At 48.8% G+C, this 23,571-nt stretch overlaps 1 protein-coding gene across 2 annotated transcripts in view; it reads left to right on the top strand.

Moving 5' to 3' along the window:
• The window catches only part of MBNL1 (muscleblind-like splicing regulator 1), a 60,171-nt gene that overhangs the window by 13,004 nt on the left and 23,596 nt on the right, over positions 1–23,571 (top strand). For both annotated transcript variants that reach the window (XM_010004715.1, XM_010004717.1), the window contains exon 2: positions 19,532–19,702. In XM_010004715.1, coding sequence (XP_010003017.1) covers positions 19,532–19,702 — 171 coding nt within the window. The remainder of the gene's footprint in view (positions 1–19,531; positions 19,703–23,571) is intronic.

The raw sequence follows: 23,571 nt of genomic DNA, 5'->3' as shown, positions 1-23,571 counted from the left end.
ACCAGGGAACAGGGAGCCCTTTCCAAAGACCTGCCTAGAACAGGGTCAGGTGCTGTTGGTAGGACCAAGTCCAAGAGCATGTGAAGGCATCAGCAGTCAGGGTCCTCCTTGTTCTCCGACTATTACTGTGCAGCCCAGGGAGAAGGGGGATGGTGCTGGTGTGGCACGTCCTGGAACAGCAGTGGAAGCAGCCATGAGCAGCAGTGCCAGCTCTCCCTCCAGCCTTCCGCCTTTCTTTTTGTCTTGACTTCTGGTCCTGGCTGCCCTTCTCCCTCCTCTTCTCCATCCTCCTCCAGTGTCTGTGACAGGAGTGGATGAGTTCCAGCCCTTACTCTTGGAGAGGGAAAATTAATTTTGCCAGCACTGCTGAGGAGCCTGATGTTAAGTAGCTTCGTTCTTGTGGAGGGTGTGTGCCCATGAAGTGTTGTCTTGTCCTTTGCCCTTGGAGGGGGCATCATGGGCTGTGGGGAGCAGCACATCTCTGGATCCCCCAAAATGCCTTGCTGGGGCTTCTTGGGCTTGGCAGTACTGGTGGACTTTCACTTGAACTTGTTGTGTTGTAGGGAGGTTATAGTGTAGAAAGTTCTCATTTGCTCTTTCACTTTTCTTTTTTTACTACTTCTAAAGCCAATCTGGCCTTGCTAAAAAAAAAAAAAAAAAAAGTGGGGGAGAAGAGGGGAATTTAATGGCATTTTTATTTCCTTTTAATACTCAGAAGTGAATTGTTTCCTCCCTCATACATCTATGTAAATCTATTAGAGGGGAATTTAGGTCCTTGAAGAGCAAACACCTGTAACACAGCTCTCCAGCCCAGCCTCAAGGCTGATGCTCTCATCTCTGCACTTTGGTTCTGCCTCACACATGCTGAACTTAGGGAAGAAGTGCTTCTCACATGAGATCATGATACCCTGGTCTTCCTTCTGAATGTTAATTTTTGTTTCATCAGTTCAGTTGGCTCCCACACATGGAAAATATTTAATTTCCCACCAGCTCTGTGGCTGAGCACTTCAGGCAAGAGCGTGAAGTCTTCAGGCCGTGGGCAAGTTCCTGAGCTCATGGGCACCACAGATAGTGTCTGCAGAGGTTGTGTTTTCTTCTTCTCAGAGCTTGTGGGAAAGGTGGTGGAACTGTGGAAATGTCTTATAACAAACTTAAACTGCCGTAAGTGCCATTGCCACTTCCCACAGAAGGACTGCTTCTGTAGAGCAGATGCTCCCCTTCTTTTCACCTTGGAATTTGGGTTTCTGAACCCTCTTGCTGGGGTTGGAATTCCCTCCGACCCTGAGCAGCCCTCTGCTGCTGTGGCCCTGAGCAGAAAGGACCTGGGAACTGTGCTTCCCTCCAGGGAAAAGCTGCTGCTTCTCTCTGCACAGTTTGTTTTTGTGACAAGACATTTCAATTGTCAGTGCCCACTTAAAATAAACAACTAAAGGGAATTCTGACCACAAAGCAGTATTTTGGCGTATTTTATGATTATTTAACTTTAGAAAAATAAATCCTGCCATCTGTGTTTCCCTCTAATTCATGTCCATTGACCTCTTCTATTCAACAACTCAAGCAAAGGAACCAGGACAGATTAATCTTCACCTCTTTGTTCCTTCAGAACCAGATGCTCTGTAAGACCTTACAGATGCTAAAGAGCAGTTTCTGCTGTTTTTATGTACTTTCTGCTCCTCTAATGTAATTGTCTCATGTTTCATAAGCTTCTCTGAGCTATCATTGCTGGTTTTTTTCCCCCAATAGTGGACCTATGCAATGGAGTAAAAATTACACGTGTATTTGCTTTAGCAATGAGTTGCGTTTTAAAAAATAAAGCCTATACAGGGGCTTTAGCAGAAGATGGAGGGCTCATGAGAGCAAGTGGTGTTTTTTCATAGCCTTAATTGTATTTGCACGGCACTGGTGTGGACAGCGTGGATACTATCTTTATTTGCACACTGTGACTTACAGTGGAGCTTTTGTTCTGTGGCTTTATTGTCGTTCTGTTTTGCATCGAATGTGGGCAAGGCCAAAGCTCTGGTGGAAAAGCTCAAAGGGATACAGGGTGTGTGATTACAGCAGCACTGCTTGTTAGATACAGTTTAATTAGTGCGTATATCCGTCATGCAGCTTTGTCTTTGTGAAATATTGATCTACAATACCAGTGTTATGAGGCCTGGAAAGCATTTAGTGCAGGAAATTATTCCAAGATGTATGAAAAATAAATTTGTGCCTGATAAAGGGCCTGTTGAGTCCAGTTTTGCTGCTGGGTCGTGCCATCCCCCTGCTTCAGGTGGTGCAGTACAGAGGTCTGAGCAAGAAATTCTTCATCAGCATGTGTTGAAACTTGCAATTTTTGTTAGCATTTGTGTCCCAGTGTAACGATTATTGGATCATGTCATGGTGTGTTGGTGGTGGAGCCAGACGCTGACCTGAGGACACAGTGGCTGACACTGGACTGAGCCCCTGCCTCGGGCTCTGTTTCATCAATGTGTGTGAAGGCAAGGCACAGCTGGCCACCACAAGTTGGAAATGCAACAAAACCTTGCTGGTGGCTTTGGTGACCTCCTCCAGAGCAGGCAGGAACAGGCTGGGAAGGTGAACCTGGTGCTGCCTGGCTCAGCTGTCCCGCTCCATCCCTGCCGAGCCCCCGGGCTCTGCTGCTGCTCTGTTCTTCCAGGTCTGGCAGTCATGTCTGGAGGTCTCAATCAGGTCTCCCTTCAGCCTCCTCCTCTTCAAACTAAACAATCCCAGTTCCCTCAGCCTCAAGGTTAGGAAGCTTTCCTTATGCCTCAGCACACACTTGCTAGGTGAAACAAATGTGAGGTATCAGCCTTTATTTGCCCACGACACTTACTTTGCTACCCTTGCTTGCTTTTAATTATCCCTTTTCCTCCCAGTATCAAAGATACCAACTGGTTCTCCTTTTTTTTTCCACTGAAATCTGAGTTACTTATAAAGCAGATCTTCATTGTAATTTTTAATGGGAATGATGGCTGTCCTGGAGGAGGGATGGGTGCCCTGCGTGGCATCGGTTGTACTTGGCTCAGCTCCTGAAGCTGTTCTGTGGTAGTTCTGAAAGATAATGATAATTGTGGAAAATTAAATATATACTTGAATTCAACTGCTGTATTTCATCCCTCCTTGTCTCCCCCATGCTGAGCAGCTGTGGTGCTCTCCTTGCTTCGGAGGGTGGAGGAAAAGTTGGGGATGTGGTTTCACTAGGTCACAGTCTAACTTCAGTCATTAACACAAGTCACTAGCTGGAGTTGCCCAGGGATGCAGCAGATCCCACTCGGTTTTCCAAGGGTTTGCTGCAAGCTGGTCTCTGCTCTCTGGGCCCTCCCTGCTCTGCTCCCCTCCACCTCTCTCGTATGCCTTGCTTTTTTTGTCCAGAAGTGACTAAGCTTCCTGTTATTCCACTCTGTCAGTTTTTCCCCAGTACTGGTGTCATGTTGAGCAATATTTACTTGCCAGCAGCTTCCTCTGCCGCTGTCCCGCTCCGGCTCCGCCGCATTCCCACGTGCTTTCACCAGCCATGCTTTGGTAGTAGCAGCACTTACAGTTGGCTCAGCCGGGCAGATATCCCCCAGACCCAGGGGGTATAAAGAGAGTTGTGTATATAGAATAGCTTTCACTGGTTGCTGCAGGAGTGCCCTGTGAGGCAGTGTTCAGGCTGCTGGGGACAGCTGTACTTTTTGGTCCTTCCTTTGAGCAGCCATGTGGGTGCAGCCAAGGTGGGCATTGCTCACTTCTCCTCAGCTGTCCTGAGCTGATAAATGCTGCCTGTGTGTATGAAGGAATTGTTTCTGCCTCACTGGAAGCCGTGGGCACATCTTGATTCAGAAAGGCTTTCCTCCAGATGATGGGAAATCAAATGTTTCTTCTCCAGCAGCAGCCCAGATGGAGACTTTCCTCCTGGAGCTCCCAGGGCAGCCCAGAGGTGGATGGCTGTCCCTGGGTTGCCCAGCACAGCTGACAAGGGGGGCAGTGGCTAAAGGTGTTTCTCATAGCCCCCCTGGGTGTGAGAACCTCTCCCAGCCCCTCCGGGCAGCCCTCTGCCCCAAGGAGGGATGGCCAGGATGGACAGGGACGGCTGGGCAAGGACGGGCCCCCAGTGCCTGCCTTTGCTGGGACCAGTGGCAGCAAACTGCCATGGATACCCGGAGCTGCCAGTGTAAAAATAACCCATCAGGAGGAATAAACAACTTATTTTTGTGTATTAGGGGTGACAACGTGTCACTGACTCAGGGCGTCGCCTTGCTCTGCCACCCAGGGCTTACTCAGACATCCCGAGTGTTCAGAAACAACTTGAGGCGTTTCCCTTGTTTCTCGGAAGGTGGGGTGGGGGCCAGTGGGACACAGGGCTATGCTGGTGGCCCAGGAGGGGCTGCAGGCTGCCGGGAGGTGCTGCTGCATCTCAGAGGAGCAGGGGCTGGGGTCCTGCACAGGCTGGGCTCTTCCTGCCAGTGCTGGTGGGCTCTGTGCCAGGTACCATGATCACACTGGTGTTTCAGCAGACTGCCAGGGATGCAGAGCACTCGGCCTTTCTGAAAGTCAGCTGTTTTAGAAAAAAAACGGAAATTTATACCTATTTTTTTTCAGCTCGTAGTATTAGGAATGCTGCTAGTGCAGTTGAATGGAAAGAAAAGAGCCTGTTCTGCATGTGCCCTCCCCTGCCCGCTCCTCTGGGATATGGATAAAATAGGGTTAAAGCTGGTAGAATAGTGCCCAGAAGAAACAGGACATGAAAAATAACACAGAAAGAAAAATAGAATTAAAACACTCATCACTCAGAGCTACAGCAGGCCTGGCTGCAGGGGAGACCATCTCCCTCTTTTATTTCTTTTCTGTTTGATGGCACTGTACCGCTGTAAAAAGTATGAATTGATTTACTTTGCATGTGCTGACTGCTTTCAGTTACTAAATTGCACGGAGCAGACCCCATTCCCAGTTAGGCTCCATGGGTTTTATGGTGATGAGCAGTGACCAAGTAACAAAGCACTCTCATTTCTGTAGGCCACCAAAACTCCTCCTTTCGTCCCTCACCCAGTAAACAGCAAGGACAGTGAGGAGGAGCTGTGAAGAGCAACAGAAAGCATTCCCTGCCTTGCCCTGTGGCAGATGGGTAGTTTATGTATTTTTTTTTTTAACCAGAGAGGTTTGCACAGGAGTTGTGTGCTGTATAGCCATCCCTTCCCCTGTTCCCTTCTGAAGGGATTCTGACTGTTCCTTTGCATAAAATGTGCTCTTTTATATGGTTTCTAGTAATCAGTCTAACTCTAGAAGAATGATTTCACTCTTTGGCAGAATTTAAAGTTCAGCTAGCTAGGTGGAATATCAGGTTCAGCCAGGGCCAAAGCTAACATTTTTACTGATGTTATAATTTCATGATGCCATAGAGCGGAAAAAGAGAAGAGCAGTGGTTGTTCTGTCTTGCACATATAAAGAAAAATGCAAGTCTAATTTTCTGTCAGCCTGATCTTAATCTTTTGATGATTGTTCTTTGATTTTCACTTCAAAAAAGACAGAACTAAGCTTTAAAATAATAATTTCAGAGGGGTGGGACTATTTAATTCCAGCCAACAGAAACCGGGAGGAAGGTGTGGGGCTGTGCCCGCTGGGTGGGTGGCAGCAGCTCTCCAGGCTTCAGGGGCACTTGCTGATCCGAGGATGCTTTTGAGCTTGAGGTCTGTGCCTTGTCCTTGCCCACAGGTGCATGCCACGGGGTTCATTAATTCCTGTTAAACCACACATTAAGTGTTGCAACATTAGATTGTGCCACTGGTAACTTGTTGAGTGTAGTAATGTCAAGCCCAGGGAAACTTTGTAGTTGTCTGAGGGTGGCCCAGGCAGCTTGCTGGGAAGTGCTGAGGAGCTGTATTTCAGACTGACCCTCGTGCTGCACTGCTGCGTGATTGCCTGTTAATTACTTCTTTGTTTAGTGTACTCCTGCTTGCAGCAGCTTCTGACAGCCCCAGCTCCATCAGTGCAAGCAGTAATTACCAGATGCTGGCATTTCTTGGCTTGGGATGCCGACCAACTGTTTGCATGGATTCTTTTTGCTCCTGTCCCAGGGATACAGTTATACTAAATACCTGGGTAGTCAAGGAACGTGTCCCTGCCACTGCAGGCAGGTTCTGAGGGTGTGGGCAGGCTGTGCCTACCTGGCCATGGGGCACAACCCCTCTGGTGCAGCCTGGTGGCTTGCATTTGCCCATGGGACCTCATGCTAGGAGCGAGGATAAACACTACAAAAGGGATAGGCAGGCCTAAAACCTCTATCAGCAAGAAAATAAATAAATGTGTAATTGTTATGTAAACCATGTCAGTAAAAACCCCAGATGTGTTGATGTGTTGACATGTTCAGAGTAGGATCCCAGCAATGATTTCGTGTGCCAGTGGTGTGAGGCTGCAGCTCCCACCAACGCTTCTGAATCATCCCCTCTCCAATACAAATCCAGTCAGAAAATAATGACAGCAATTGACCTTCAGCTGGCTGGGGGAGGGCTGCTGCTGTACTGCTGGAAAGCAGGAGACAGTTTATTGATGTGATGTTAATTTTTGTGTGGCTCAGCAGTGACCTTGGCCATCAAGGCGCAGAGCCCGCCTGGCACAGCACCGCTTCACAGCCCGTGTCCTCAGGTCACCTGTGGCCTCTGCCCTTCCAGCCAGGGGAGCCAGTGGGATGGAGGCAGAGCAGAGACCTCCCAGGTGTCACTACCTGCTGGGGGCCCTGCATGAGGAGGTGTCAGGAGAGGCCAAACACCACCCAGCAAGGACAGACTAGCCACAGTAGTGTGCTGCAGGTGACTCTGCCTGGAGCTTTGTGAGGAATTCTCGCAATGGAGTGACCACAGAACGAGCCTGCAGGGTAAGGCTGGTGCTTGCAGGATGTTGCAGAAGGGGTTTGTGGCATGGGGGTTTTGGATACCCAAACAAAACTGGTGGGATTACTTGAATAGAGGAGAGTGGGGCTGGGAAATGTTCTAATTGTCACTGACTGTCTCAGTCTGCTCCCTTTGCAGTGTCCTTGTGCTTAAACCTGGACACCGACATGGGGGCTTTCCTTCTCTGAACATGTCTCCACGCCGTGTCCTGTGGGAGTGTGGCAGAGCCTGTCACCAGCTCCTGGGGCTGTGTCTGTTGGGGTGTGCTGGAGCCTGTTACCAGCTCGTGGGGCTGTCTGTGTTTCACAGCAGCCCCACAGCTCCGTGGCATTTTGTGGATCTGTGCCACGAACATGGGATGTTTCAGCAGTGGGTGTGGTGTGGGCAGCTCCAGTAACTCCAGCGTGGCTGAGGAGCTACTAGCTTCTGCTGCTCTCCCGTTAGGTACAGGACTGCCCTCAAATGACTGTTTTTTGAAAAACGGGCACTTTGCAGAAGCGGTGCCAGCACAGGCGGGCACAGCAGTGGGTGCAGCTCCAGCCTCTGAAAGCTGTTGGAGCAGAAATGAGATGTGGAGCTTGAAGAGGGAAATTAATCACGTGTATAATTAAAGTGAAAATTTCTGAAAGCATTCTATATCCTTTGTAAAGGCTATTTTGGGTTGTGCAGTGGGTATGTTGTGGATTGGTTATCAAGTCACTCCTGTTTAGGAAGCAGTGTGGCTGTTTGCAGCTGTACCCTGGGAAGGCTGCTCACGTCTCAGTCACTGCAGTTGCAGTGCAGCGGTGAGCCAGGGCCATCCAGCCTCCCGGGGCTCAGGGAGGGAAGTTTGCTTCCCCTGCTGAAGTAAACTTTAGCATGAAGAGCAGAGACTTCCCTTAGATGATGATGGCAATTTCTCTCTCTTGAAATCACAAAAGCAGGATTTTATTTTTAAACTATGGCAATTAAGTTTTAAATATAGCACCTGTAACGGAGAATTCTCCTGCGTATTTACTGTGGGGTGAGGACACCAATTATCCAGTTTAGCTCACCACGCCAACCACCTCCCCTTGCACACCAGGTAGAGGAGACATAAGATGCCAGTGCACTGCAAAAACAAATGAAAATTGTTACAGCTGGGGCTTTTCTTTGTATTCTACATGTGCATATGTCTACCTTAAAAGTTACCTTTGATACCTCACAAGAAGACCGTGCTGCTGGAGTCTGCAGGGCAGTGCTGAGCTGGGTAGGAGGCAGAGCAAGGGGAGCTGGGGCAGTGGGAACACCCTGCAGCCAGCCAGGGTGGTTGCTGAACAACTCTGTAAAAAGTGTATGGTGACATACACAGTGTCATCCCTCTGGTGGTATCCCCTTGTTAGATTTGCCACGAATAATGTTGACCTGTGTCAGCAGCTCTGCTGAACGGGCCCGTGCCTGTTTGTTTGTTCCCACAGTTTGGATGCAGAGTTCAGCACCTTGCCTGCTTCTGTTGTACCGCGCCAGAACAAATTGGAAGCCTGAAAATATGGTTAAATATGAATTATTGCTGTGAAATCCAGTGGGTCTTCAGCTTGCTGCTCACTTTTATCATTTACATGGAAGTGCTAAGATCCTAAGAGCAGAGGCTGTGGCAAAGGGACTGTTGTTCGGAGTGAGTCCCTTGCAGGATTATCCCCTGGGAGCAGAAAGGCTGATCAAAGGCCCCCGGGTGCCTGCAGCTGGCAGGGCAGGTACGGAGCTGCTTGTCCGCGGGCACCGCGTGGAGCTGCAGTGGGCAATAGATCAAATCTTGCCTGTGTTTTACTTGATCTTGACATGAAGTCATTCATTTTACTCTTAAACTGTTAGTTATTACATGCTTGAGTAAGGATCATATGGATTACTAGGGATTGCTCTGAAAGGATTTTGTGGCTTTAGGAGTTTAGAGAGAGCAGTTTCTGAAGCCCGTGCTGGAAAGGTCTTGCAGGTTATAATACTGTTGTTATCCGCCCCCAGGGAGGTAACTGGCTCTTGGGGGGGCATTTGATTTTCCTGTATAGACCTGGAAAAATGGAATTCCTTCTTGACCTGCAGAGCAGCACTGGCAGGGGGTGCAGGTGGAGGGTTACTTGAGAAGAAATCAGCGCCGCTCTATCTCAGTCTGCAAAGTTTGTGTGTCTTGGGAGTGGCGGGGGTGTAAATATAAACACTATCAATTGATACACACAGTGTGTATGTACAGACATGTGGATATACAAATATTTGTAATAGTAGGAGTATCAATCCTAAATTGTAGCAAAGAATTAGAAACATTTATATTTCTGTAAACTGTTTTGTCAATGGCTGTTGTGGAGCAAAGATTCCAGGTAGTTTGGTAGCATCTCTGTTGCCCACATCGCCCCAGGCTGGATGGACATCTCAGTGACACCATTGCAGGTGCTGCAGAGGAGGAGGAGGGTGCAAAGCAAAGTCCTGCTGGTGTGAATGTCCCTGTCCCCGTGACATTGTTCTTGGAGCTGGGAATCATTCTGCGTTTCCTCTCGTTTCTCCCTGCCTGCTCCTGCTCAGGGTTGTGCAGCTAATGCTGGGATTCTGCTTACTTTGTTTTTTCTTTCTTTTTTTTAAGCCTGTTGAGTTTCATGGCAATATGAGGGCTCCTCTGCATTTCTTCCTGTATGAGTGCCATTAGCTGTGTAAGCCAAAGTAATAAATCAGAGGGTTTGAGACTTTTCTCTACAAGCTACACACAGACGTCATTAAATGGTCACTTTGGTGTGTTTTATGGCTATGCTGGGTGTGAAAAGATGCACAAAGACATTTCCAAAGTATGAAACTTGCAGCCGAATCAATTTAATTGCTATAACCAAGATCACTTAATGCCAAAAAAACTGAGACAGAGTGTCTCAGCAATCTAAATGAGTCCAATTTCTCCTTTTGTAAAGGCAGAGTCCATGCCTGCAGGAGGCAGGGACTGGTAGTGCCTTTGGGACAGGAACCTTTGCTGTGTAGCCAGAGTGGGGACATGGGGACTGCCACCAGTGGGACACCCTGTTGTGTCCCTGGCAGCACTGCCACCACTGCAGTGCTAGCCACCAGCTCCTGTTCTGCCCTGTCTCTGTCTGTGGGGATCAGCTGGGAAATTGCAGAAATAACTGAAAAAGGCCTGATCTCCCCTCTGCCTTTCCTGCAGTACTAGCCATAAAATCATAGGGAGTAATGCAGGCTGAAGAAGCAGCTCGGGGAAGAGTATTTAGAAATAATCCTGCTTAGCCACTGACAGCTTGGTTCAGCTGAGTAACTCCAGGTGCTGCAGGACAGTAGCTGCAGCACAGTGGGTACGGCATGGCTGGGCTAGTGAGAGGTGGAGGGAGGTGGTCCCTGAGCTCAGCGGCTGTGCCACAGTGCGGGGTGGGAAGGAGCTGAGCAGTGGGCTGAGCTGGGGCAGGCAATCTGGTTTATTGTCGTTATTATTACGTGATGACATGGAATCCAACTGGAGACTGAACAGGTGTAAAAACAAATTGAAGTTTGTGGAAATGTTAGTGCAGCAGAAACGCTGCAGCTCATGAGGAGGGGGAGTGTGAGGGGCACCTTCCGGCCATTCCTGGAGTTGTTTCTTTTTCTGCCTGTGGTTAACTTGAGCAATGCAACCTTTGTAATTTACTTATGGCAGTTCTTTTGGGCGATGAGTTGCTGGGATGAGGGAGGGGGTGTTGGACACCTGACTGCAGCAGTGGTCCCCTGGGCTGTACTGGCTGGGGATGCTGGCTGGCTGTGCACCCCAAGCTTGTCTTGGTGTGCACATGGCATGGATGTGGCCCCTCTCCTGGTGTGACCAGTGCCATGGCTGTGCACCCTGCTCTTCAACTTCAATTTTTTGTCAGGGGGATATTCAGCTGAGTCTGCCCAGAGTGTGTTTCTGTTGTTTAAGGAAATTCAGCAGTTGTTGTCAATATTTATCCTTGTCCGCTGCAGTTTAATCAACCCCTTATCAGGTTTTCTGCTGCTCCTTCTGTGAGCAGGACTGTGCTGCGGGTGTTGTGGCTGCATGGCTGTACAGCTCAGTGTCGTGCTGGCCCCGGGATACTCTTGGACCTGAACGCTGCCAGAGGGGTTTCCCTGAACCACTGCAGCTCGGCACTTGGTTTCAAGGTGGGATTCTACCTTACTTACAAGTTTCTTTAATTATTTGAGGCTACAGAAGCTGGGACCGGTGGCAGCCTGCTTGCCTTAGCAGGGGCTGGGACTGGCCGGGAGGTGGAATGGGCTGTCACTCAGCAGGACACTTGGGGACAATTTTCCAGAGCAGAGAAGTGTGCTGGGGTGGATCAAAGCCTGGCAGTGATAATCGGGAGAACAGCTGAGGTCTGAGGGGCAGCTTGAGCTGCTAACAAGAGGAGAGTCCTTTGCTGCCTGCCTGACACTGATCCCTGTGCTCCAGGGACGTGTGTGTTCCTGAGACAGCCAGTGTCTCTCCTGATTCTCCCTGAGTTTGTGGTAGGCAGCTGCACTGGCACACTGCTCGTGGGGTAGCCCAGCCGTGATGGTGCCAGGAATGTGGTTATCGTACGTAGAAACAAGAGCCCGGGGGTTTGCTGTGCTGCATGTACTTCCATTTAGTGCATGGAAACCACATACCAAACCAGCAACGCACAGATGAATTTCATCTTTTTTTACTTGGGCACAAAGCATTGATTATCCCATCTTGGCATTCACCCTTCTGCTGGTGCCCTGGAGCTGGTCGGTTTTCCTCCGGAGTGTCAGTGCTGTGGAGGAACAGGCTCAGGAATGTGCTGCCCAAGTGGCTCCAGGCCAGGAAAGCGCAGCAAAATCCCTCTTTGTCCCCTTGGAGCGCAATCCCAGTGTGCAGGAGGCGTGAGGATGTGGGCAGGTCCTGTTTGGAGATGCTGAATTGGACTTTGGGCAAAAAACGAGCTCCCCACACATGGGGAGTGTGTGGTTTGGGGCAAAAGAAAGCAATCACAGCTGTTACCCCCTGGAAAAAACTGTTCAGCATGCACTGGGGCAGCAAGAGGCTGAGGTGCAGGCACTGTTGGGGTGTGTGCTGGGCTGGGCCTCACAACGGGCTGTGCATCAGCCTCAGTGATCCTGGTCCTGCCCGGATTGCTCTTTGGAGATGTTAACATAGCCACTGACTCACCAGGACTGCAGTTTGGGTGCTTTGAGTTTGTAAAATCAGTCCAGTGACGCTTTTTTGTTCAAGAAAAAAAATAATTATCTGAATGCATGCTTGGCAGGCCAGCTACTACAGCAAAGTGAGCACATTTTATTTATAAAAAGCAAACCAGAGCTTACGTGTAGTTAAATGTTTTCCCGTAACACACATGAGCATCGGTATAAATAGTTTTACCATTTACAGGCAATATTCAGATTTTATGCAACAGCCATCTTCCTGCCTGGGCTGTTACACCCGAGCTCTCTGCTGTCAGAAGGAATTTATACTTCCTGAAAGAGGGAGGTGTTTGCATGTTTGTTTTGGATCAAAACCACTTAATCTGTTACAGCTGCTGGTTTGCTCAGCGTGGGTGCAAGGAGGTTGGTGCCCGCAGTGTTCAAGGGCAGGTTGGATGGGGCTCTGAGCAACCTGATCTAGTGGGAGGTGTCCCTGCCCACCCAGGGGGGCTGGATCTAGGTGATCCTTGAGGTCCCTTCCAACTCTAACCTTTCTATGATTCTGTGGAACTGAGGGCTTTAGTTACATCAGTCATTAATAATTGTTAAATAGTGATGAGGTGGGAAGCGTTTGGGATGTGCAGCACTCACAGGATGCAAAATTGTGAATATTGAGCCCCAAATTGCTGGAAAATGGCAATTTATGAGTCCAGAATTGCTGGAAGATAGTGAATTTTTAGCCTCAAATTACTGGAAAATCGTGAATTTTGAGCCCAAAGTTGCTGGAAAACCATTAATTTTGAGCCCCAGATTGCTGGGAAACGGCAAATTTTGAGACCAATGTTGCTGGAAAACAGCAGCACTCCCAAGAGAGCTGTTGGCCACAAGAAGCTTTTCCTTGAGTTTGTAGGAAATAGCCTGTAGGATGTTAGAGGGTTATGTGTCTGATGTTAAAAAGCAGGACTTGGAAGCTCTGGTGGCACAGAAACGCTTTGGTGAGTCCATCATGATGTTGCAGGTGGTTAAAGCTGTGGCAGCTGCCGAGGGCTGTCAGCAGGGATTCAAGCCAGATCCTGGTAGATGCTGTTGTGTTTAACAGCGAGTTCTTTGCGTCCTGTGGCGTGTGGATTGTCTCCTTGATGTAACAGTGGCAACAAGGACAGGAATGCTGCATGCAGGATGATACATCTAACTGTAATTCCTCAAAACCACCTAGGGAAACAATGTTTGCTCAAAACCTGGAGCAGCTCCACAGGGCTGGTGTTGCTTTTGCCTCACGTTTGTTTTGGGATAAGCAAGAAGAGGGTTTGGAGCAGAGTTTGGGCTGCAGTCTGTGTTTCCCTGTGGCACTGGAAGGTTGTTGTCACCTGCTGCAGACAGGGTGGCCCAGGGACACTCAGCAGGGCAGGGGTCTGGCACTGGCTGCAGGCTGTGCACCCATCCTGCCCACCCATGGCTGCTGTCACAGACACCCTGCCTTCCTCTCCTGTATCTCAAACCATGTTGCTAAGCAACAGTTTTTAATTGGAGAATTAATTTGGCTCCAGGACATCCTAAGCAGCAATGTATGCTAAAAAATTCCATTGAAAGCTTGTTGCATCAGTTCCATGTTGTGCTGTATTTATAGGTGAGGTGCCTTTTTTTGCAAATGTTGCAGCTGAGGGGGCTGTGGTCAGCGGGGTGTCCTGCCTCTCCCTGCAGCTCCTGGGACCTTGGGGAAGCAAGAGGTTTATTCCAGGGATCCTGGGCGAAGGGCCAGAGTTTGTTCCAGTGATGTCTCCACAAGCAGCAAGAGGCACGTTGGTGCTCTTGGTTCTCCACTGCCCCTGGACTTCTATGGTGATATTTAATGGTACGGGGGTGGTGGGCTGGTGAAAAACAAGGGGCTTTCCCCTTTCTCGTGTGAGCAGGGGTTCTTGTATAAACAGGCGTGCAGTGGTGCAGCAAGTGCTCAGGAAGGAGGGTTGCGCTACCGCAGTGGTATAAAAATAGCACAAATAAACAGACCCAGCAGGCTGGCGCAGCTCAGTTTTAAGACTTTCCCAGACCAACTATGTTTGTGGAACTTGTCCTTACAGATGCATTGACTTCTGCTCTGCAGGGGGTTGTCACTGTCACCGACCTCCAGCAGCACTGAGAAGACCTGGGTGTGGAGCCGGGCTGCTGGGGCTGGCTGGAGCCAGGGGTCTGTGCCACAGAGGCAGTGGCACACACCTTGCTGCCTCTGGTTGTTTTTTCTGGTGTGAACTGCTGCAGAGGGACAACCTTAAACAAGGGTGGCAGGATCACTGTGCTCCATGTGCACTCCCCAGAGTGACAACAAGAATGGCAGCAGGAACCGTGATCTTTACTTAGTCTCCATCCATTCAAATTCCTGTATTTCTGCCTTGGCTGTGCCCGAGCTGATGTTTGCTGCTCCTCCCCAGCCAGCCCCTCTGCAAAGGATGTCCCCTCACCACAAGCACAGGCATCACAGCACTGTCAGTCTGCCTGATCACCCTTAAATAGAAATGCCAAGGCACTGTCACAGCTGTGCTGTGCCGAGCCTGTCCCCTGTGGCTGTGCACACCCTGACACGGTCCAGAACCCCTCCAGATGCCAGAGGGAATGCTGACAGCAGCCACACGGTAGATACTGCTCACCATGCCCCCCTGGCAACAGCCAAAGGCAGGGAAAGCCCTGCTCTGGAAACCTCAGCCTGGGATTTGGAGGAACAGAAGGATGTGGTGGGAGCCCTGGTGCTCCTGGGAGAGGACGGCTCGTGTCAGGCACGGCGCGGGGTGATGGCATCGTGGGTGCCAGGCCACAGTGGGGTGCTCTGGGTGCTCCCTGCTCCCCACAAGCACTTGGTGTGGTGAACCTCCTGCTGCCTGCTCACAGGGTGCCTGAGGGTGCCTTTGGCAGTGCTCCTGCACCCAGGGCTGCTCTGGGATCTGGCAGGTCCCTTGCAGGCACCCTGGGGTCCTGATGGGTTGGGCCTGGAGAAGTAACGACCTTGTGAGAGCAGTCTGCTAATTAGTCCTTAGTTATTGCATCATCAGGCTGTGCTTTCCAAGAAAGTTTTAGACTGGAGCCAAATCCACGATGATGAGTTTGCAGTTCCTCTTTTGCAGGGCTGATCAGACAGGTGTGGGAAAGGTGGTGGTTTGAATCTGGGTTGGGTTAAAGTTGATGTTGACAGTGAAAGCTGTGGGTGTTTGCAAGATCTTTGAATTGTTTTGAAGACCTATTAGCAACTACCTGAAGTCAGGGACCTGCTTCTCAGACCTTGGTGGAGATACCTGCACAAGGTGTGTGTGCTTTGCCTCCAGTATTCCCTGGATGGAGTAGAGGTGGGAGCCCCCAGCAGGGTGCTGGGACCCCAAGGTCACCGTGAGATGGTCTCTGCAGGTTGTGCTGCTGGACGAAGGCAGCTTGGGTGCCATTAATGGATAAACCCGCTCAGTGTCAGTGGTGGGATGGGTGCCCTGACCTGTGCTGCACAGCGGGTGAGAGAAGAGCTGCCCTCTGGCCCTGGCAGGAGCACCAGCAGGGCCTGGGGGCTTGCCCAAAGCACAGGGCTGGGCTGGGGGAGCTCCCACAGCACTGCACGACTGCTGCCCCTGCGCACCGGCACAGTGGGACCCGCAGCACGCTGAGCTCTAATTATCTTCTTGTTAATTGGTTATTGACTTCTGCTGATATTTCCATTAAATATTCCCTCAACAAAAAAGTAAAAATTGTTAGTACCCTTATCCCCAAAGCTGTAACTGCAGCAGGTGAAGGAGCTGAAATCTCAGAAGTGAATCCCAAGAATACTTTTTCATTCTTAGACATGGATTCAGGATATTTTCTGGACAGAAATTGTTTTCAGAGAGCAAGAGCTGCTGTTGTATTTCAAATGTTGTGTGGGATCTGAAAAATGGGATGTGCTGTGCTTCTCAGAGAAATGGTGCTGTAGAGGGAGAGCATGGCAGTGACCTCAAGAACAGGCTCATTTGTTTCTCTTAATATCTAGGATGTAATGTCAAAGTCCAACACATTTGTCAGATGATCCAAGTCTTGCAGAGATACCTACACTGTGTTTTCAGAATGCAGAATTTTGGGGAATTTTTTTCCAAGACAGGATTGATTATAGTTTCTTTTTTGTCTGAGTTTTGCTTGTTTTCTCTTCCACAACTCTGCATATATCCACATGAAAAGCCTCGGGCTTTGTGGGGAATCAAACCAAACTGCATAGCTAGGTGATGCTTCTGGCAGTCTGTGGGAAGGTTCCTGGGGGACAGGTACTGTTCTTTGCTCCACTGAAGGCAAACACTCCAGACCTGACTCCTGATTCATCAGTGCCTGGTGAGTGTTTCCCAGTACCTGGGCAGTGCTGGGGAGCGCGGCAGGTGGCTCGGCCGACGCAGAGCGGTGCCCTGGCTGCCCAGCCCCGCTGGGGTAATGCCAACCCAGTGCCCAGCACCTGGGCAAGTGCCACCTGCTCCTCCCCGACCCTGTCCCCACCACCTGCATTTTTTACTAAGGCTTAAAATCCCCCAGCCACGGAGCTGCCCTGGCTCCATGCCGGCCGGGCTGGCTGTCAGTGCCACCGGGCTCCCTGCCCAGGCACCGGTGATGCGATAGCTGGAGCAAAACATCATGTGAGTGTGTCCTCCTGCTCCTGCATTCATGCTGGGAGGACACCCTCCTCTTCCTCGCCCTGCACAGGGTCTCCTCACACAGGCATTAAACTTTGTTGTCTGAAGTCACCAGAATTCAGTGAACAGTTAATTAAGAAACTACCTCCTTGCAGTACAAAGGAGATGAAAGCAGTCTGGGTTCTTGAGGGAGGTTTCTGACAGAGGTTTTCAGCCTGTAGTTTCTGAAGGCCCATGGAATACAAGGAAAACAAGAAAGCCCTTTCCCAAACAGAGAAGTCTCCATTTCTTTTGGAAAATTAGCTACAATCTGAAATTTCAAAAAAGTTGAAAGTTAAATGCTGCACGAGACTCCAAAGCAACACAGAAACAAGAAAGATGTAAATGTCTTGATAGCAGCTAATGACAACCAGCACAAGGCTGGTTTAACTGGGGATGTGGATATTCTTCTTGTCTTTAACTCAGGGTAAGTTACCTTCCTTAGAGATCAGCTGCAAAGTGAATAGAAATGATGGCTTTGATGGGGAAGCAACAGAGGGGGCTCCTTGTTCCCCAGGAATGTTGCACTAGATCACTGGAATGGTTACTTCTGGCTTTGGAGCATTTTAGCATATGAAGTATTTTAAGTGATGATGTACAACACGTACTGCCAGACTATGGATCCATCCAGAGAGGTGTGGAGTTGCCTAACCTGTCCCTCCCTCCCCCCTCCAGAACAGGGACCTTGGGTTTAACCTGAGTTTTGGAATCAGGTCTGTTGACTGCTCCTCTCTGATTCCAGCAACACATGGTGTAGTTTCCTGTTACTTATTTAACAGTAATTAAGTCTGATTTTTACACTGTGCTAATGTGAGATATCATCTTCCAGGCAGCTGGTAAATGTGTAATTTTGCCTGTGTTACTTAGTAGTAGCAAAAATTAACATAGGTTTTAGTATCAGGAGAAAAATGGACACAATTAAAGCTGTTCCAGAGTGCTTGTCTTTTACCAACCATTTCATAGAATTGTGAAATGCTTTGTGAGGGGCTGCAGTGAGGTTGGTTTATTTGTGCAGATGGCTTAAGTACTGAACTGTGTTGTCAGGAAGGCAGTAAGAGGGACAACTGAGGGTGATTCTGTCCAAAAGCATCCCCCAGGCTGGAGGTGTGTCAGGTGGGAGATGTCCCACCCAGCATTTTGGCTGGTCCAGCCCAGGCCCCCACACAGCTCCGGGCTCTGGTGCTGCTTGGTGCTGTCAGGTGCTGCCCCTGTCCCCCGGACAGGCAGGGGCACAGCCCCCTGCAGCTCCCACCTTCCCACCGTGTGGGGCTGCAGCTTCCCAGGGAGCCCCCGGGTGAGCAGTGACCAGCAGAGTCACACATGTGTCTGCGGATAAACACACACATGTAAAATTCACCCTCCATCAACACGGATCCCTGGTGCCACCATCAGTCTGTCTTTTCTCGTTATGAATCGCTAATGTTGGTTATGCTGAAGGATCCTGATCCTTTTTTGCAGTAGGAAATTCCATTCCTCTGTAAAAATGTTTTCCCAGGCTGCACGTGTGTTTTCCCCCCACCTGAAGAGGTGTTGGGCTTTTGTTCATCATCCAGCCCCTGCCTCAAGGGCTTTGGAGCAGTGTTATTTGGGATGTTTTCCTGCAAGCAGCTTCCATGGTCCTTTCTGGGTGTTGACATCCACAAAACTTTATTTTTCTTTATATCTGGTGTATCTTCTATGCAAGGACCATTCAGATGTCAGTTGACTAACTAGGAAAATGGGTGCAAGGACTTCAGAGTTGCCTGCAGGGAAGACGGATGGGGGGGCAGCAGCAAACTGATTATCCCAGCCTCAGGGGGAGACAAAAATCATTGTACAAATTAGATTTCTGGCAGATCTTATAACAAGGATACATTTTAACTTTCTGAGCAGAATTGCAGCGTAAGGTCAAACTGTATTGAATTAATTTGTTTCCTGATAACGACCGTATCTTACTTAAATTAAGGCTGTCTTTTGCCTTGTCATTGTTGCTGTTTGGATTTAGTTCAAAGATGAATGAGTAAAGGAAAAAAATGTAATTTACAGAATTATTTTTTTTTCCAGTTGAGGTTTTTTATTGTTATCATCCCTTTAGTGAAAGCATGGGATGCAGGGTTACAATTTTAAAGAACAATTAGTGTGTAAAGCTTCCATACTAATGAATTAGCATTTTCAGAAGTCTCCTGGCACATGAGACTTCTCAGTGCCATGGAAAGAGGGGATTCTCTTCTCCAGGAGTTTCTTTTCCCTCTGTGCATGCCACGCTCAGGCTTAGGTCGTGCCTTTGCTTTCTGAGGGGTTCACAGAGGAGCCACAGCTGGGGGCTCTTGGGACTGGTTTTCAGGGGTCACCCTGGTGCCTCCCAGCCAGGCCCCCATGGGTGGGGGTACCCAGAGCAAGGGGCTGCACTGAGGGAGGCCACCAAGCAGGACTGGCTCCTATGCAGTGCTGGTTTATTTGGTAACAAGGGGGGTCTGGCTGTGTGTTGGACATAGAATTCTTCTTTAACACTTCTTGATGTGAACGAACTGATGAATGTCCTTTCATCCAAAGAAAACCAATGCAAGAAGTTCGTTGTTTCCCATGTCTGAATTTAATGAAAAATACAGAAATGAGTAAATTCTGATGTTCTTGCTTGGTTTATACTGTTGCATCAAAACCGCATCATACGTAGGAGGTTTTTCTTCAGAGCTGCTGCTTTCCTGGTCTGGTGAAAGCACAGAGAGCTGGGTTGGAGCTGCCCTGCAGACAGACCTCATGCAGCTGATGGTGGAACTGTGGAGTTGCTCTGCTCAGGGTGTGTAACCTCACCAGGGGCTTCCCTCCCCTGGCTCCAGCAGGTGTTGGGTTTGGTTTAGCTGATGAGAACATAAGAAGCAGCGATGCCCCTGCAGCTTCTGAGCTACTTGTGTCCATTCTCTTCTTCAGGGCCGATGTTCACGGGAAAACTGCAAATACCTGCACCCGCCGCCACACTTAAAGACACAGCTGGAGATAAATGGACGCAATAACCTGATTCAGCAGAAGAACATGGCCATGCTGGCCCAGCAGATGCAGCTCGCCAATGCCATGATGCCTGGTGCCCCCTTGCAGCCCGTGGTAGGTGCCCTTCTGCCTTCCAGCCCCACCTGCTGCAACACCCCACGGACCTCGGGCGCTGGTGGAGAAGTTGCATGCAATGAAATGTTTGCCTGTGTGTCTGGGAACTGCTTAATCCTCCCTTGCCTGAAACACTGTTGTTTATTTAATTAATTTTGTTAATCTTTTATTAATTGTATGGATTTTTATTTTTTTTTGCAACTTATTTCTCAAGAAAGTGAGTGGTCTACATAGGATTTTTAGTAAGTAGAGGTTTCATTTGCAATTACATGTGTTCTAGGACATTCCTGAGTTTGAGAAGATTCCCTATGGTTGTTTTCCATTCACTCAAGAGAACCTTCTCAGGGCACTACTTGCTGGAGTTGGGCTTTGGTTTTTACAGCACATTGTCAGGCAGAGCAGAAGGCTTGCCCTGGGTGATGTATGGTGCGTGTTGGTCTGACCGGCAGGATCCACAGCTCAGGCTTGGCACGAGGAAGAAGGATACAAATAATGGTATTTTCTGCAAAAAAAAACAAGAAGTGGGAGGAGGAGAATCTATTGGAAATCTCTTGTCTGGTCACAGTAAAATCTGGCCATTTACTGCATCACGTCTGTTTCTCTTAGGCCCTGGTGAGCAGGCACAGCGGCCCATGGCGCCAGAGGCCCTGGCTGGGTCTGCACCCCTGCAGGAACCCCTGGCTCAACAGATGAGAGATGTTTGCTTGGCATCAACCTGACAGGCACCTGCACATTCTAATGCAATCCAGAGAGATCACTGGAGCTAAGCTCTGGATGAAGTTGGCCCAGAACCTTTTTGATAGAAATTTCTAGCTCAGACATTGGAGGGTTCTGATTAACGCATGAGCAAGGCTGGTATAGTCTACGTTAAAAGCCAAGCAATGCTCCTGCCCTGGCTGAAGCTCTCTCTTTCAATGGATAAAATGACAGCAAAGGAAAAAATAAGGGGTTTTTTTATATGTATAAAACAAATGTATCTGCACTAGCACTTCCTTTCTTGTTGGCAAAAGTAGAATTTAGGGTGTTTAATTTATGTCTCAATACCTTCTGTTAGGAAACTGATTCCCACTCTGCTAGATAAGTTCAACTCTTATTTCAGAAAACATAGTGACAAGTAGTACTCCACAAAATATAGCTAAATCCTTAGGAAAAATTATCTCAGCAGAAAGGACTCTCGTACCAAATAGTTGTGTTGACCCACATTTTGTGGGTCTACAGAACAGCAGGAACTGCTCTGTAGTGTGTCGGGTTCAGTTGCTGTAAGTCACTCTCTTGCAGAGCTTTTATGTCTCGGCTGGTTCCAGAAGAAGTGAGAGGAGGAGAAAAACAGAAAAGGTTGTGGTAGAATCCTTAGGGTAAATTGATTTTAGTACCTGTTAGCACAGAGTGGGAAGGTACCACATTTTTTCTCTCGTTTGATTGGCTTTTGTTTCAAGAACATGGTCTGTGTCTGGGTGAGGGGTGATGCCAGCCCTGCTGCCAGCTTGCTGGAGGAGTGGGGCTGCCCCAGGCTGGTGCCTGCTGCTGATGGCTTTCACTTTGGAAACAAAATTAAGTGTCAGTACAGAGACACAGCTCAAAAGCAGGCTGGGCTTTACGTGCTTTAACTCCAGAGCAACCTCAGCATCATTTTTCAATTTCAGCAGCTGAAGACGAGGCGTGCGCACGCTGCGGCTGTTTCTGGTCTGGGTACAGGGACACAGCCTCAGTGCCAGCAAACTCGTGTTTGGGCCTGTGATGCAGCTTACATCAGCATGCACCCAGACACTGTTGGGTTTGTTTCATGAGCTCTAACCAAACACGGCCCTCACACAGTGGTGAGTAGGCACACTCCAACATTGGGGTAAACATGAAAAAAATACTAATGCACATTTGCACATTTTTGATCAGTGTTCCTCTCCGTGTGCAGGGCCTCGTGTGCTTTCTTGGCATGGCAGGTGCTCAGTAGGTGACTGGTGAAGATGTGTTAAATGAGTCCAGCTCCTTCCCTGTGGGCAGCTGGTCCTGCAGGCTGGTGAGCTGGTGCCCTGACAGAAGCCCATCTGTCTGTCCAGCCAGGGAGGAGCTGTGGCTCTGCTGTGCTGCAGAGACCCATTTCCAAAGGTGCCCCCTGTCTCCCTGCCAGTCAGTGACCCCCACCAGCAGGCAATGCCCCTGCCAGACACAGCAGGCAGCTCAGCCCCACGGGCTGGTTCCTGGGACAGTGGGGCTTATGGGGCATCTGGCAGCAAGGAGCTATTATTTTGCCATGTTCTAAAGGCTGCAGGATATTTGTATCAGTATAGAATGATCTCAGTAGAAAATACATGAGAAAGTCTTTTATATACTGTACAGGGAGTATATTGCACTGAAATCAAACATTGATATCTCTTAAGTTACACACTAATAAACTAGTTTGTAGTTTTATTTCTAGTGTTTATTATTACACAGCTGATAACATAGTAATGAAGAGCGCAGCTTATAGTGCATTTAAGAGTAATATTTTGTATCCTGCAAAATTTGCCGGTTTTGATTTCATTTCCATGGGAGAGGGATATTATTACACAGCTGATAACATAGTAATGAAAAGTGCAGCTTATAGTGCATTTAAGAGTAGTATTTTGTATCTTGCAAAATTGGCCGGTTTTTATTTCATTTCCATGGGTGAAGAATCAGAGATGCTGAAGAAAATATTCCCATTTACACAACTTTCAGTCTTTTTTCTTCAGTAATCTCTGCATATGTGTTTTTGACCAGTGTTTCCAGTGGGCTTGTTCCTTGCTTCCAAACAGTGCAGTCATTTCCTCAGGAATACAAAACATGCTGTCTGGCTTAAACAGATATGAAACAGGGAAAAGGAGTTGTGTTGATTCTGTAGTTGTTTTTCCTTCTAAAAATCAGTTTGGAAGAAAAATCTAAATGCCTTGAGTAACTGCTTTATTTAGATACTGAATATAAACACCCCAGACTAAATGTTCTTTGGCATTTACACTGCGGTGCCTTTGCATTCTGTGGGGCAGAAGGGTTATTTAATCTTTGCTGCAGTGCAACAGCTCCACATTTGGTCTTGCAGCACTGTTTGATCTTCTACATCTAGTTATCTTCTCAACACTCGACAGCCTGCAAGAGCATCCGACTCTTTCCTTTTTTTTAAAACAAGCAAACAGACAGAACCCCCCAGTATGTGTGTGCTCTCTCTTTCTCTGCCTCAATGTTGTAGTCTAAATAAATCACATCCTCAATGCAGGGTGTTTCTTCTTAATATCTGCATGGACAGCCTGTTTAATGTTGTAAAAATAAATTATATCTGTCTGGCCTTGTTCCTCTAATTTCTGAACCAGTGCTGTCTGTCCCCAGCATCAGAAATGTGTTCACTTGTGCCTGAAGCTGAGTGTGGTTTGCTGGTGTGTTAGGGCTCTCACGCAGATGCCTTTTTCCCTGAGGGTGGGTGTTTGTGCACATTTTGGCCATGTCCCTCTGAGAGCCCCAGCCTCTCCCCACGGCCATGCCTGTTTGTTGTGGCCTTGCCCCAGTGCACATCCAACCAGAGTTTGCTCTGGGAGCTGCCACGTGCTGTGTGCCTGCAAGGGGAGCCCTGGCAGAGCTGCTGGAGGCTGGTGGGGCTGCCTGTCCTTGTGGTCTCACTCATGTGCAACATTTGCACAGGTGTTCTTCACGTCCCACAAACACAGCAAATGCTTCTTTCCACTGGGAACAGCAACCCACTGCCCCTGAGCTCCAGATGATGGCCAGAAGGCTGCTGTGCTGATGGCAGGGCGAGTGGAAATATCTAAAGTGTGTGTCCTCTTCTTTTCTCTGGTTGCAGCCGATGTTTTCCGTTGCACCGAGCTTGGCCACCAACGCATCAGCTGCCTTCAACCCCTACCTGG

The sequence above is a fragment of the Chaetura pelagica genome, unplaced genomic scaffold (assembly GCF_000747805.2).
Source record: "Chaetura pelagica isolate M959 unplaced genomic scaffold, ChaPel_1.0 scaffold829, whole genome shotgun sequence".
In the NCBI taxonomy this organism is placed as follows: domain Eukaryota; kingdom Metazoa; phylum Chordata; class Aves; order Apodiformes; family Apodidae; genus Chaetura; species Chaetura pelagica.
This window is presented reverse-complemented; position numbering and strand designations above follow the sequence as displayed.